The 16,810-nt window shown below is 31.4% G+C and overlaps 1 protein-coding gene and 1 long non-coding RNA gene across 2 annotated transcripts; one reads left to right on the plus strand and one right to left on the minus strand.

Moving 5' to 3' along the window:
* The first annotated feature begins 6,494 nt into the window (after positions 1–6,494).
* Positions 6,495–10,904, plus strand: LOC145311333 (uncharacterized). Its single transcript, XR_013876625.1, has 3 exons — positions 6,495–6,558; positions 8,917–9,073; positions 9,373–10,904. It is a non-coding gene; the product is annotated as an uncharacterized LOC145311333 (long non-coding RNA).
* Positions 10,905–14,834: 3,930 nt separating this feature from the next.
* Positions 14,835–16,510, minus strand: LOC145311332 (uncharacterized; the record flags this gene model as incomplete). Its single annotated transcript, XM_080150534.1, is given in 1 exon segment — positions 14,835–16,510. A coding segment is annotated over 1 exon segment (336 nt). The 3' UTR covers positions 14,835–16,146.
* Between the last annotated feature and the right edge of the window lie 300 nt (positions 16,511–16,810).

Below are 16,810 nucleotides of genomic sequence, written 5' to 3' on the forward strand. Positions count from 1 at the left end.
ACTTATATATATCCAAACTGTTGATAACTTATAATGTTGTTATTATGATGCGTATGAACAAAATTGTCCTTATTTAACAAACACATCTTACATATAAAAGTACCAGAATGTTTGTCTATCTCTGTGTTTGTACTCAAGGATTTCGTCAACAGCTGGATTGATACGGTTCTCCTTTGCTGTAAAGCTTTTTATAAGGTCATAGAAGATTTATAACTATTATGGGGAAAGTACCTTAACCCTGCACTAGGAAAATAATCTCACCCCCCCAAAAAATTTTCTCTTTCTTTTTTATTTTTTTCTCAAAGATTTCTTCTTAATTCTATGTATTGCTTTATCAAAATATTAAGATTTTCTATTATTAGGGTCAGTCTGTCCGTCTCTCATTGTTAATTTTGGCATGTTTTTTTTGACAATGATTCCTTGGACAAAACCATATGATATTTTAAAAGTTCTTAAAAGTAAGTGTTAATTTACATACAATTTTGTTTAGAGTTTTAAATTTATATTATGCTTATTAAATTCTCACACTCTATAAATGTTAATGTTCATTTGCCCTAATGTTACATTGCTTCGCTTTTATGGATGCTGTCATCCTTGTTATTTTGTAAAAACCCTTTTGATGCTTACCAACACCCCTTCCCCATGTAAATATCTGTGCACGCAACTGGTTGTGAATATGTATGTATACACAGAGAGAGAGAGTCTACAAAGTTTTTGATAACGTTTTTTTTATTCGTTGGCTTCACAACTTTGGCGACTTTAGTGAAATTTGATTGGTTTATGCATTAAGATGATTGTGCTTACGTTTTAATCAACCAATAATTTTGATCTATAGAAGGGTAATTTTGTGTATATCTGATGTATACAGCAGATATTTCAATTTTTGTTGAAATAGTGGCCCCATCCCTTCCCCTTTCCCCGGTAAATATCTGCGCAAACGCCTAACCTAAAGTTATACCACAGCATATATTTCATTTGAAGATGAAATAATAAACTTGAAATGGTCACTTACAACTGTGTACGCAACTGGCTTCAAAAATGTATATGGCACCAAATATTTCATTTTATGTAGAAATAACACCCTTAAATATTATCTATAATACAAAGTAGAACGATGTCTGTCTGTTTGTGTGTTTGTGTATTTGTGTGTTTGTCTGTTTGTAGCGAAGGATCTCGCTAACCGCTGAACCGATCGGGTTCTCCTTTACAGGGTAGCTTCTCATAGTTCCCAGGAAGGTTTTTAACTATTTTCTTGGGGGGTGGGACACCCCTAACCCCCCCAAAAATTAAAAATACCCACCTCAAATTTTTTTTCTTTTTAAAACTAAAATTAAAATAGTTGGGTCGACTACCCCCCCTCCCAAAAAAAAAAAAAAAAATTTCTCCCCCCAAAAAAATTTTTAAAACATTTTTCTTTAAATCTAAAATATGAAAAATTGGTTTGATTAAACCTCTCAGGGCAAAGCCTCTAGAGGCTAGGGGCGAAGCCGCTAGTCCTTTTTATAAAGTAACAGGATCTTTGTGTGTCTGTATGTGCACTGAAGGATATTGCCACCCTCTGAACCGATATGGTTCTCCTTTACATCAAAGCTTCTCATAGGTCCTGGGAGAGTTTATAACCTATATTAAAAAAGTACACCCCCCCCCCTCCTCAAGAGACTTAAGGGGTTCTAGGGGCGTAGCCGCTATTAGTATAATACAATAAAAAAATTTAAAGTGAATCTTTTCTACATTTAAGAATTGGTTAAATCCGTCCGTATGTATAGTATTGTTCTTAGTGTTAATTAAGGCATGTTGGAATTGTCCAAAGGTTATCAAACGGTTTTTTCTTAGACCATATCTCCGACATGATTAATTGAAGCATCTACTAGCCTAAAACCTGGCCTTGATTAATAACAAACTCTCCTAAAAATTGGTCTAATAAATTCTACTTTATAATGATATACTAGCAGGTGCGCCCTTAGTATTTTAGAGCCCTATATTCCAAAAGTTGAGTAAGAAAGGGGCAAAAAAATAGCCTAAAACTATCCCTGGACCAACATGAAGCCTCTCTAAAAATAAAAACTAAATCAATTCAGTAGTTGTTGACTTCTTAAACTTTAGAGAAAAAAAATAATACTGAAAGTAACAGGATATCTGTGTTTCTGTGATATTGTGTCTTTACACCGCTGAACCGATATGGTTCATAAAAAAAACCTAGGATACATATTTAATATTTATGCCTCAATTTATGTACTTTTAATAAAATAACACACACACTTCTATCGCACACACATAAACATACACTTTCAACGCACACACACACACACACACACACACACACACACTACGTTCTTTACACACTCACTTCCAACGCACAAACACACACACTCACACACCCCATCTTGCGCACACAAATATCCAAACACCCACACTTAATCAAAACTCACTAAATTTCATAAACAAGTGAAATGCCTATTTTTAAAAGCGAAACTTTTCTATAATTAGGGTCTGTCAGTCCATACGTAACGGATAGCTCTTTTCGTTAATTTAGGCATGTTAGAATTGTCCTATCGATTTCAAACTTTGCATGCTGATTCCTTTAGGAGTTAGGTACAAGTTAGAAAGCGAAGCAACTCTATATTTGTTACCAAAAAGTCCGTACGTCCATTTTAAACATGTTGCTTTATAAATTTTTAAACATCAAATTTTTATTAGATAACTATCCGATTGGTCGGATTTTTGGAGTACTGATACCTAGGATAACTGATTATTCAGTTCTGTCACTTTACAAGTGTTAATGTTTGTTTGTCCTATCATTTCAGAGCTTCGCTTTTATGGATTTTGTCATCCTTGTTTAATGTTAATTTGGATTTCAACAGAAAACATTCAAACTTATAAATTAAAATTTAGGAACTTGATATATTAATAGAATTGCAACCAGTTGTGTGCATATTGTTGTACCATGGTGGTGTTCAATCATAAGGGGGTGGAAAAAGGATGACAGTAGTTCGAAATCTCGGATTTTTAAAAACTTGTTTTGTTCCCCCCCCTTTTTTTTGTGCATTAACTGGTGTTTATACAAATGCGCCAATTTCAAATCCCCTACCTAAAATTTTTTTATAATATTTTTTATTAAAACTCAAATTAAAAAGTAGAAAGGCGGTTGACTTATCCCCCTCCCACTTTAATAATACCTAAAGGCTTCTAGGGGGCGTTGCCCCTCGTCTATCTTAAAATAAAAGCTATATCTTGCATTATTTTTTTCAATTAGGTGTTTGAACACGAATTGCATATAGTAAAAATATTTTTCTTTTTTAATTGTTATCCTAATAAGATAAAAGTTATACTTAAAAATTGTTTTAATAGTTATCATTATATTTAGCATTTTTAAAAAAACAACAAAATTGACCAAAATATGCGTATATATTTTGTACTCACTTGCGTCATTTATATTTCAGATTTTATTTACCCGTCATCGGAAAAAGGAGGAATATAGGATTTCAATTTTAAGGGAGGGGGGATGACACCCATAATTATACACCCCCCCCCCCCCCTACAACATGCCACTGACTGATTGTAACTGGTTTACATTAACTATATTGTTTTGTAATCTAAGGTTTTATGAAAGAATTATCTTTAATCTAATTCTGTATTAATGCAGTTTTTAAAAAAGTTTTATACCTTTAAATTAATATTCTGCTTAATAAATTTGACATTCTTGTTCAATTTATGAGCTTCGCTTTTATAGATGTTGTCATCCTTGTTATAAATATATTTATATTAAAGTTATTGTGAAAAATCTAAATTTAATTTTCAGAAAACATGTAAAAATGTTGAGCCATTGATTACATAACGTTGCATTGGAGTAAATTTTACTTATCTCAGGTAAATAAATATTGGGCGGTTTTCCTTAAAATGCATAGTCAAGCACAGAACCCACCATCTCCTTGTTTTGAAAAAAATTAAACATAAGGAAGTGGGTGGGGAGATTAGAATTTCTTGAGTTGGTTAATATTTAAATAATATTATGTTTTGGCACCTCAATTATGGCCTCCTTAACCCCTTAAAGTTTAGGCTAAAAGACATTACTAACCCCACTTATTTTCAAATTATTTCGAAAAAATGTGAAGGAGAGGGGTATTCTTTGCTTCCTTAGCAATATGGGGAAAAGAACCGAAATAATTATGTACTTTTAAAACTACAAAATGTATTTTGAAAATGGTAAAATCTTACCTAGGTAGCAAGATCACTATGTTTTAAGCAATAAATAGAGTAACCTTTTGTGGATGCTAGACCTGCAGGGATACCTAGTACACGATTGACAAAGTTCTTCCTACATTTTTTTTTCAATTTATGTATAAATAAGAGGGATTGTTCTACTCGACTAGGCACTTTAGGGGTTATTTTCAAATCAGCAATGGCTAAAAGACCAACCAAATAATTAAATAATTAATCATTATATAAATTTTTAGTTATCAAGTTTTGAAGAGAGGAAAAGAAGTTGGCTTTATGGTTGAAAAGTCAGAGAGAAGCTACATACTATAGGATCTTGACATCTATTACATGTATACAATGTACAACATAAACTCTCATCACACCTAATATTATATGTATACAAATATATATAAATATAATCTCTGGATTATATTTAGCAGGTAAAAGTTCTTCTATAAAATTTTATTGTGGATAGAGTATAACCTTTTCAAAAAAACAAGGGTGACAACATCCATAAGTATTGAAGCGCAAAAATCATGGATAAAATAAGGTCAAAGTGATTTAAAGAAAATTTGTTAAATATTAACAAAGGCATTGCCAGTTAAGGGGAAGGTCCGTGGTGGAATAATTGCATGGGATGCCATGTTTACTATTACATAGATATTTGAGTTATAAACAACCTTTGCTGTATAAAACTTTACTTTAACATTATAATGATTAAAATAGCATTAGACAGACAGCCCTATTCGATCATAGGAAGCCAGGGAAATGATCTTCCTTATATGCTAATACTAGAGTTTGCTCGATATAATTATCTCCCTATTGGCTAGTTTTCTATATGCATATCTATTTCTCAATAAATCTATTTTCCTCACCTGGCATTACTTTCTAAAAGAAAGTAAATATTTAATAATCTAAATGATTTTTAAAAGATTTTTTTAAATTATATTTTTTTCTTTACATTACCATCACCAAAGGGTTAATGATGATGATTACAATTTTAGTTTAATATTTGAACACACAAAATGTCGCCACAATCGAACTCTTTTAAAACATAGTTTTCTTAAATTTATCATATTATAAATTTAAATTTTCTTTTTTATGATTAGAAATTAAATACATCAATATAAGGTAAATAGCAACATGAAATGAAAAAATGTATTTATTTTTAATATAGTAAAATAATGGGTCTTATCGTTCTGGGCAATGAGAGTTTATTATGGATTATTGAAGCACTATGAGTTTTAATCATATATTCCTTGGAAAACTTGAGCTCGTTTATAGACATTTATTTCCTATATAGATCTGACATGGATCTTGAAGCAATTAAGCAGGCTGTTTTGTACATGTTAAAAATTGGAAGATTTCATTAAATAAAAGTAATCGCAAATATACTTAGTAAAAAATAGTTTTTTTTCTGTCTGCACCAAAGGTTCTTGCTAACTGCTAAACCAATATGGTATTTTTCTTTAGTGTAGCTTCTCATAGGTCCTGATAAGGTTTATAACTTTTTTTGGAAGGGTACCAATATCTTCCTTGTAGATTTTACCCCAAGAAAAAAATCCCCTCCCCCATTTTTTTCACTTTTACTTTTTAAAACTACTAGCGGCTACGCCCCTAGAGGCCTCTAGTGGCCTTTAAATGTTTTTTTTTATTTTAAATATCTAATTTGAGAAATAACTTGTTTATGTTATCAATTGTTAAATTCACGCGTCTACGCAGCGCGACTACGTAGCGCGACTATGCTAGCGACACTATGCGGCGGAAATATTTAATATTTTTGATTTTATTGTGATTTCTCTTGGGAGGGTGGTGGTACCCTCCCCCAAAATAGTTATAAACCTTCCCGGGACCTATGAGAAGCTACCCTGTTACAGAGAACCCGATCGGTTCAGCGGTTAGCAAGATCCTTCGGTACAGACACACAGACACACAGATACACACACAGATACACAGACAAACAAACATCCTGTTACTTTAGTATAAGGATAATTAAAAAAGGGGTGGTTGACAATTTACATTTGATACTAATAGCAGCAAATAAAATTAAATCGGGCCAATACCACCAAAGATATGTAGATAAAAATAAAAACAGCTTAAAATCTGTTTTAAAGCAGTCGGATTGCCATAAATATTATTTATATAAATATGCTCCCTAAATCAAATATCTAGATTTAATAACAGCTGAGTAAATCCTATTTCCCCCATAGCGTTACGGACTGACTGACGAATGGATAAAGTCAATTATAGAGTAGCTTTGCTACTAAATACTTATATATAAATAACATTTGTCTGTTTTAGGATTCCTGCAACAATAAGACTTAAATAAGTACAACAGTCAGGCGGATTATCAAGTGGCAAGTAAGTTCCTTTGCAGCTCACCTACTCTTTAATTTAGGTTTGTCTGTACATCTCTGTTACATAGAATCTCTGAATAAAAAGGTATTTTAAAAACAAAAAAAAGTTGTCTTTTGTTCAAGATTTTTCTTCTTCAAATTTTGACCTTGATAAAGAGAACAAAAATATACAAAATGATCAGTAATTGAAACAAAACCCTGTAAAAAAGACCCATATTGTGTATCTAAAAACAATAATGAATGTATAATAAACAAGGATGACAACATCCATAAAAGCGAAGCTCTGAAACGATATGACAGACGAACATTAACTTTTGTTGAGTGTCAGAACTGAATATACAAAATATGAAATTGTAAGATTTGACAAAATTATACGTAAATTTGTTGCAAAACTTCTTAAATACAGAATTATTTAATACTTGATTATGGAGATGCTTCGCTCATAATATTGTACCTTATTGTAATAGGAATCAGTAATAAAAAAATCAGATCAATCGGATGATTTTATCACATAAAAAATTGCTATTAAAAAAGTAAAAAAATCAACATGTTCAAAATGGACATATGGACATTCTGGTAAGGATTATAGAGTTGCTACGCTTTCTAAATCGTACCTAACTACTACAGGAATAACCAGGCAAAGTATGAAATCGACAGGACGATTCTAACATGCCTAAATTAATGCATAAAAGTTAACTATCTCGGACGGACGTACGGACCGACCCTAATTATAGAAAAGCTTCGCTTTTAACAAGGATGGCAACATCTACAAGTGGCAAAGCACAAAAATTGTGTATGGACAAACAGAGAGAGTGAGTTAAATAGTAGAAATTCATTGATTTAAATCAACAAACAAAAAACCGCTAAACCTTTTTGAATAAATTTCATATGTATTTGTCTTAGAAAACGCCTATCTCAAAAAAAGCTTTCCTCAATAAATTCCTATCTTATAAAATGCATACTACATATTAATTTTAAAATGCGTTGTTTCATTCCTAGCATTTGTTTTAACAGATTAATAAGACTATATTTTATATCATGCATGTGTCACAATTTTATTCATTTAGTATAAAGACATTTTTAGTAGCGAAGCTACTCTGTAAATTGAAATGTCCGTCTGTATGTCCGTCTGTCTTAGTTTTGGGGAAACGTGATTTTCTCGGCTCCTAAAAAAGATAAAAGGCTAAATTTTTTTGACAACATTTCCATTAGTAAGGAGCACAATTTACTATAAAACATCAATGGTAGTCGGACCGCTTTTTAGCAGGTTTTAGGCTATTTTTGTATTTTTAACATTTTTCTCCATATCTTTTGTGTTTATGGTCCGATTTCCAAAATTTTTTCAGTTATAGATATCAAAATTAAATTTTCTGTCGTTTAAAGAAAACAACTATGACGGTCAGACTCCCTTTAAGCAGGTTTTAGGCTATTTTTGTATTTTTCACATTTTTCTCCATATCTTTGGTGTTTATGGTACGATTTCCAAATTTTTTTCAGTTATACAAATCAAAATTAAATTTCCTGTCGTTCAAAGAAAACAACTATGACGGTCAGACTCCCTTTAAGCAGGTTTTAGGCTATTTTTGTATTCTTCACATTTTTCTCCATATCTTTGGTGTTTTATGGTCCGATTTCCAAAATTTTTCAGTTTTAAATATCAAAATGAAATTTCCTGTCATTCAAAGAAAACAACCATGAAGGCCAGACTGCCTTTTTGCAGGTTTTTAGCTATTTTTAAATTTTCCCCTTATTTTTCCATATATCTCATGTATATAGTCCGATTTTCCAAATTTTTTAAGCTAAGGATATAAAAATTTTAGCAGGTTTTTGGCTATTTTATATGTTTTACATGTTTCCCCATATCTTTGGTGTATTTGGTCCAATCTTAAAACTTTTTTGGGATATAAGTATCAAAATAATTTTTCTCATTTTTATGAGCATCTTTTGTGTAATTTACTTTGACCGTCATCATTAAACAAAATATGTGTTTATTTTCTCTAAAAAATCTATTCTTGATTATAAGAAATACAATTTAAATCTAATTGTACGTATTCCCATCAATGATTTTTTGTGCTTCGCTACTTATGGATGTTGTCATCCTTGTTATTTTATCCTTCATGAGCTTATTCTACATTTTTAAAATGAATAAGAAGTATGGATTTTCTAATAGGGGTTATTGTCAAAACATTTATGAATGAGATTAATGTCAACATTATAACACTTACTGGCAAATTCAATGAGCTTTGAAATGCATTCTTATGAATTAAATATATAATCATAGGAATTATATTCTATTATAAAAAGTTGGCTTTTCTTCTTACTTTTATATGAATCCATTTTACAACTTGCTGATGTTGTTTAGGTATGAATGTATATAGAGAAGGCAATACAATGGTCTAAACTGACAACAAAATGGTTTTGAAACTGGATGAAACTAGAGATAGAGAGCAAATAAAAGAGAACTAAAATACATTAATATTAGCCATTGCACTAAGCACACTTGTGTGGTGTATTTACAGGTAAATATTTTCTCATAACTACTCCATTATTAAACAATTTATTTTGTAAAGAAATAGATATAATATAATATAATATAATTTTAGATAAAACAAATAACCTATAATATTTCTAAAATAAAAGATCAAAATCAGAAATGAAAATGGATAGCGCAGTATGTATTTATATAAAACCTGTTGAGTTTAGTAATAATTGTCAATTAGTCATGAAGAAGATGTTTTAATTATTAAGGTGAAAATGTATATTTACATAATAGATTTGATGATAAAAATATCTTTCAATACACAAAAATGTATTTTAGTTTGTGAAATGGAAGGAGCTGGCCCAGCAACAAATTCTTCCTGCACATGTGGTTTTCAATTTGGGGTATATACTCTATCTTTACAAGATTCTCAAGTATCAAATTTAGCTGAAGAATTTAGTAACTTGAGTATAAACTTTCATGGACCTGCAGGAGAAAATCATAGAATTTTAGCTAAAGAAAAGATTGCAGAAATAAAAAAGAAAGTAGCTGATTATTATTATGATCAAGACTGTAAAGTTATAGCTATTCCAAATCATTATGTAGTACCTAAGAAACCAACTGTGTTAGGAAACAAGGGAAGGGAAAAGCAAGATGCTCAGATTTTGGATAAATATCTTGAAGAACGTATACATCATGAGCTTGTCAATGCAGCTAGAGAATTAAAGATGGAATCATTCATCTTCCTTGGCTTTCAAGCAGCTGATTGCATTCACCAATTAGATAAAAAAGGAAAAGATACCAGAGGCAAGGATAAATTTGCAGAATTTAATGAGTATGAGAAAAGAATGAAGGAGATCCTTGACATAGAAGACGTTGAAGAGGAGAAACTGAAGTCTTGTATTGAGGAACATTTGAGGTGGAGGGAAAATCCTTTGCAATTTCAAGGCACTGATAACTGGTTGTTTAAACAGGAATGTTCATATTTCATAAAATAAATTATTTTGTCCTATCAATCTTAGATTCTCTTAGCTGGATTGATCAGTCATTTAGGGCAAACATTTTTTTTAACATTTTGTAAACTTTAGTTTAAAATATCTCCTTAACTTTCTTTCTTCTTTTCTATCTTTCCATCATTGTTTCACCTCTTTTAACTAATAAATACCTTTTTAATAATATGTGAAATATTGGCTTTATGATTGTTAGGTGTATAAGAGTCAAGTGGACAGTAAACGTTTCAAAATTAATTCAAAGCAAGAGAAAAAAGCTGGTGACAACAGTCAAAATATAACTACGGACCAATCAAATATAGAACAGTGTTCTTCTAGTCCAAAATCTAAAAGAAGGAGGATAAATAACCAAACATATCAAACAGGCAATATCAAAGAATATCATAATTGTATTGAAAATACTTTCCTATATAAGATCCCTGATGATAAATTAAGAAAATTTTACAAATATCAGTTTTATAATTTTAGCCTGCAAGAAAAAAAGACTGAATGGGACACCATCATGATAATTCCTAATCATAAAGCTATTTTCAACATAGAGGTTAAATTTGGACCTAAAGATCAAGGAGATAAACTCAAACTACTTAAAGATGCTTCAGATCAAACAAAACAACACTTTTCTTTCATACAGAAATTGTTTGGAGGTATGCTTTCCAAAGATTGGGTGTTTGTCAGAGCTGCCTGTGTTCCTTATTTGACCATTCTTGAAGAAACCACGACTCCCTGTGTCAACTGTCAAAAATTCATTCTACAAGATGAAGATGTTAATAATGTAAAACCATGGTTGAAGCACGTATCTGAACACAAACTTGTTACATCTGATGATCATGATAAGACAGTATATGAAGAACTTGTAGCTGAATTAATATATCACATTTCAATAAAAGAATCAAGCAGATTTGATAAATTGATATCAGATCCATTGACAATTAGCAGAGAAACTGAGGAAGCATTAACAGGAAAAATAGATGGAATATCAGGAGAAAGCTATATTCCAAAATATATGCTAACTGATGAACAACTAAAATTAACAGGAAAGACTGAAAGAATATCCGGAGAAAGCTCTATTCCTAAAAATATGCTAACTGATAAACAACTAGAATTAACAGGAAAGACTGAAAGACCTACAGGAGATGGAAATATTCCTAAGAATATATTAACTGATGAACAATTAAAATTTTTAGAAAAGATTGAAGAGCCATCAGAAGATAATAATGTTCCTGTATACATGCTCAACAATAAACAACTGCAAGCAGTACACTCACCAGCTAAATTCCTTATCATAGATGGTGACTATGGTACTGGTAAAACTTATGTACTAAAGGAAAGAGCTAAAAAATGTACAAAAGGTAATAGTAAAGATCAATTATTTTACATTGATATGACAGCAATTACATATGAAGAGTATAATACATTTCCTGATTTTAAAACATCTGAATCATCCATTATGAACATTATAGCTGTAGCAGATTTTGACTATTATCCTAATATCAAAGTTATTACTACTAAAGATTTAAGGATTAATGACAAATACAAATCCCTAGAACAAACTGAAATAATCAATGCATTAAACAAATTTTTAAGAGATAATCACTGTGATCATTTATTCATTGATGAAATGATAATTGGAAAAATTGTTTTTCCTGCCTCTATACAGACAATTTGTGTTAACTTAAAAGTATTAGATAAAGAGAGACAAGATTTAGAAACTGAGAAGTGGTTAGAAACTATGAAAGTGAATCATAACGCTGTACATGTCAATCTCACCAAAAATATGAGAAATTCTAAACAAATTATTCATCTAGCTAATGCTTTAGGACAGGATTCTACTCAACAAATGTCTTGTTCTCCTGATACTAATGTCATGGGTAACCATAATTTTTACTACAGAAATGTTTATGACATTGAACTTAGTTTATTAGCAATTGCTGCTGTAAACAAATATTTCATACACAAACCTAAAGAAAGTGTTGTTATATTAGCAGAAAATTTAAGATTTATTGATAGAGTATTTCAACTGTTACAGGAACACTTTTCCTCGAATACATCAATTGTCAGAGATTTTAGAGAATACATGGAAAAACCTGAAGGAATATTAGTAACAAGTATAGAGGAATTCCAGGGTGCTCAAGCAAGGAACATTATCATATATAAAATAAGTGATCACATGAGGAATTCAATACTTAGAACAATGGCCCATGCCATTATTATTTTGCCGAAAACAAACAATCAACTAAATAGTTCTGTAGCAATCGAAGATATAAATCTACATGAATCTATCTATCCTGAAGGAAAAGCTCCAGAGTGTCATCACTATCATAATGAATATAAACATGATATTAGTTCCTTAACTATGGCAATATTAGATAAATACAAACTATTAGACCAAGATGAGAGTATTACAATTATAACATACTCTAGAATTTCTAAAGATATTATCAGAGAGGCAAATACAAAGAAGTTTCTTAGTTTACCTAAAAAAGAAAGAGAGTATCTAGTTCAGAAGAAAATTAAATCAGAAAATACAGAGCTATATGAAGATGTAAAGAGAAACATAGATAGAAATCTTGATGATATATCTTGGAGTTACTTTGACATGGATGACTTCACACTAGGAAACGATCTAAACAATCTAGAAAACAAGCCAAGACATGTCAATTTTATTCATATGGAGTATGCATCAGTTATATATGATTATGCACTCATCAAATTAAAGAATATTATTGTATTTGCTGATGAAAATATTGATCCAAAACATGAATTTGCATCTTGGAGAAATGAGTATTCACTGAATTATTCAGATAATAAGACAAGCATTGATGTTGCGCGGAGTGAGATGGAAAGAAATGATTATGATACATTTTGTAGAAACATAATAATGTTATCTCAACCAAAGTTTGCCATAGTTGTACATGATGACAATTTTGAAACATTCAGTCAACCTGAAGGAGCTCTAGACCTAATTGAGGATGATAATCTACATAAATTCATACCTGTAGAAATCACAAACCAATTGAAAGAGGAAGAATATACGAATATACAACTACAGCAGCTGGAAACCCTTTCAAATTAATAAAAAATCCCAAAAACTGTTGTCTTCTTTAAAATCTAATACATATTCCAGAAAAATTTGTATATATTTAATCTTTTTATTTATTATGTATTATTAATCTGTATAGGAAAAATAAGAGCTAAAAAATATCTTTTTTTTCTCGATATTTATGACTTCCAATACTCTATAATTTATTTTGTTTGCAAGTTTTTAGGAATTATAGTTCTATTAATTATTTTCATTTAATGGCTTTTAATTCTAATTTATATAATTAAATTCGTATTTGTTGGTTGAATGATTTCAATTAAATGTTGCGCGTTTTTTTACATTCATGTTTGACATAATTAAAATTACCACTGACAATCTTGTCTAGAGGTAGCTTCTTTATATAGATCTTAAGACTTAGAAAAAAAATCTTACTACTTTATATCACAGCGCCATTATCATATAATATCTCTGTATAGAGGAGGGAAAGCAGGAAAATAGCTTGACACCATGGATCTATGTTAAACTTATAAAACAAGGGAGATGACTAAATGAGTCATTTTATGGTTTTACAGGTTTTTTCTCTTGATATTTATCAAAGTGGCCTAGCCGTTCAGTAGATCTTACAGTTTGTTATCTTATCAATTACCTCTTATGATTGAGGCTGATGTCCATGACACTCTATATATAATGTTGGGTATAACATCCAAGGTTAGCTAAGGAAAATGATGTCTCTCCTTTTCTGTCCAAACAACCGGGGTATGAGGTTAGGTAACAGCCAACAAATAACCAACTCTTTGATTACACAACCTTTGCCTGGAGGTCTTAAATGTGCATGGTACTGAGTTGCGCCTGTTTTGGGCCAAGACATTCCTTCTAATTTGTCTATTAATGTCACGTATCTGACACAGCAATAGTTTTTCAACATCTTTAGTTATGACATGGTTTTAAGACGATTGATTATTTAGAGTACATACACACAGATATTATGTTACTTTAGAAGGAATAGAGTATAATGATTTTTAAATAAATATTTTTCCAGAGTATGTTATTATTAGACACATAATTAACAAGGTTTTTGTTCCAACAGAATAATTTCCATCATAGATAGCTGCTGAATTTCTGGCAGCACAGTGGCTGTTCACACAACTATATATAACTGGAATTTTAAAGGTTTAGAAATCTGGTAAAACCAATTATTAATTTTACCATCCACAGACAAATCTTTTAATTTGATGTGATAAATAACTATTACTTTTATTTTTATAATATTCACGCAACCCTTTAAAAGTGAAGCTTTTCTATAATTAGGGTCGGCCCGTCCTTCCGTTCGTCTGTAACGGATAGCTTTTTTCGATAAATTAGGCATATTAGATTTGTCCTATCGATTTCAAACTTTGCATGGTGATACCTGTAGTAGTTAGGTACGATTTAGAAAGCGATGACATCTAAACTTAAACCGTGAGCAAATGGACTAAATATTGAGCTAAAATTCTAAAATTAGGAACATAAGCCTAGTTCAATTGTGTACAACATAAAAATAAAAAAAAATATTTTTAGGTTAGGTTAGGTAAAAAAATCCTACTGAAATAGGGTTTTCATTTTTTTGGTCTATTTCTCTAGGCTCTTTTAAGCGACGCTATTGACTGTTATTCAAAGACCGAATTGAAAGTCGGCACAGGGTCCACGGGTTGGGGACATACATTAATTAAACCCATTCCCCTCTATTGTTTTACTCTAATAATAAAACAAAATACATTTTACATATTTATTTAGATAAACATCTATTAAATACATTATTTCAAATACATAGAAATTGAATTAAAATACATGAAAATGAATTGCCATTATAAACATACTTAAATATTAATATCAATTTTTAGACTTTTTTGTAGCATTAGCAGACTATTTTATACTAGCGGCTACACCCCCTAGAGGCCTCTAGTGGCATTTAAAATGTTTTTTTTTATATCAAATATATAGCTTAAGAAATAATTTCTATTTATGTTGCGTTCAAGTCTCTGCGCGAAAATGTTTTTGCGATTTCTCTTGTGAGGGTGGTGGTACCCTCCCCCAAAACAGTTATAAACCTTTCCAGGACCCATTATAAGCTACCCTATTAAGGAGAACCCGATTGGTTCAGCGGTTAGCGAGATTTTTCGGTACAAAAACACAGACAAACAGACATCATTTATAGACAGGCAGTGTGTTTTTAGGATTTAATTCTGAAGGAAAAATGTTCCTGGTTACGAATATCTCAAAAAAATATATGAACCTCAAAGGCTGCTAACGGCCAAAAGGTGTAAGGTATAGATTTTGCTCTTACAGAATTTTAACCCTCAAAACAGGGCCTACAAATAATCTGAATTAGTCAAATAGTCATTAAAAAAAATGCACAGTTATCTCGCAGTGTACATAAATGCGCGAAAAAGATTATTTGTAGGCTTATCATGGTGTGCGGGCATGACATGTACTTTCAGCTGTTTGGTAGCTAGCAGCCTTTAAAATTCATAGATTTTTGGAGATAATCGTTACCTGGAACATTTTACCGTGAACTGGAGAAAATTTCAACTATAAAATAATACATAAACTTTAATAAAAGAAACAATGATATTCATTTAAATGTAAAGTTTTAATTACACTATAAAAATACAAATATAATACATTACTACACAGAAATGATGATTTTTAAAAAAATAATGTTTAGAGTAACAAAACATTTTTAAAGATGTTATATTGAAATAAGTCAGCATATTAGAAAAATATCTTAAATAAATAGACAGCTTTCCGTGGATAGTAAAATAAAAAAATAAAATTAATTCCTGTTATGTTGGCCATTAAGGGCCAAAGGCCAAGGCTAACAAAACTGGTATGACTATTATGATTTCTATTTTATTGTTCGCGAAAAGCTGTCTATATTACGATATTTTCAAATTTGCCAACATAGGTAAAATTCATGAGATTAGGAAAGCTGCTTTGTTACTAAATAATTTCAGAGATAGGGGGACAATGGGCGTTTAATACACTAGTCCCCAAAGTTTCATACTAGTTACTCATTACAATTATTTACACCATTTGTTCATTTCTGGCAGACGGAGGTCTGGAGCTGCTGCCGCCAAACTGACTGCCGCCCATCTGGGAGGGCGGATAGCCGCCGCTCTGCGAGGGCGGATAGCCGCCGCTCTGCGAAGGCGGATAGCCGCCAACCTGGCTCGGCGGATAGCCGCCAATCTGGCTGCCTGGATAGCCGCCAACCTCCGACGGCGTCATCTCGTCAAACTGGATGGAGCTGTTGGGATCCTGGAAGCCGCCGCCGCCGCCGCCTGGAGCTATACCTGCCCCTGGGGGGAACATGATGTCATCCCCGACTGGATATTGTTGGTCGTACGGGTCCCCCATCATGGCACCATCGCCGTAATTGAGGCCCTGAAAAAAAGAAGAATAGATTTAAATCCTTTTTTGGGGTCAATTTACAAATTTAAGAAGCATCATGCATTTTATGAAAAGCAGAAGTAATAAAGAATTAGAGGCTGAACCAGTGAACAATGTGCAAAATTAGAAAACTGCCACTGAGGATTTTCTAAAGTAGATTACTATAATAGGCGAAATACTTTTTTTGTATTGTCAGGAATATACTATAGCCAATAAGCGAAATAAAATAAAATAACATTTTGGGGGCAGATATAAAGGTCGTTAATTCAAGTCAAGTGTTGCCCCCCAACGACAGCTG

The sequence above is a fragment of the Acartia tonsa genome, unplaced genomic scaffold, assembly GCF_053477335.1.
Source record: "Acartia tonsa isolate MP-2025a unplaced genomic scaffold, ASM5347733v1 sca5, whole genome shotgun sequence".
In the NCBI taxonomy this organism is placed as follows: Eukaryota; Metazoa; Arthropoda; class Copepoda; order Calanoida; family Acartiidae; genus Acartia; species Acartia tonsa.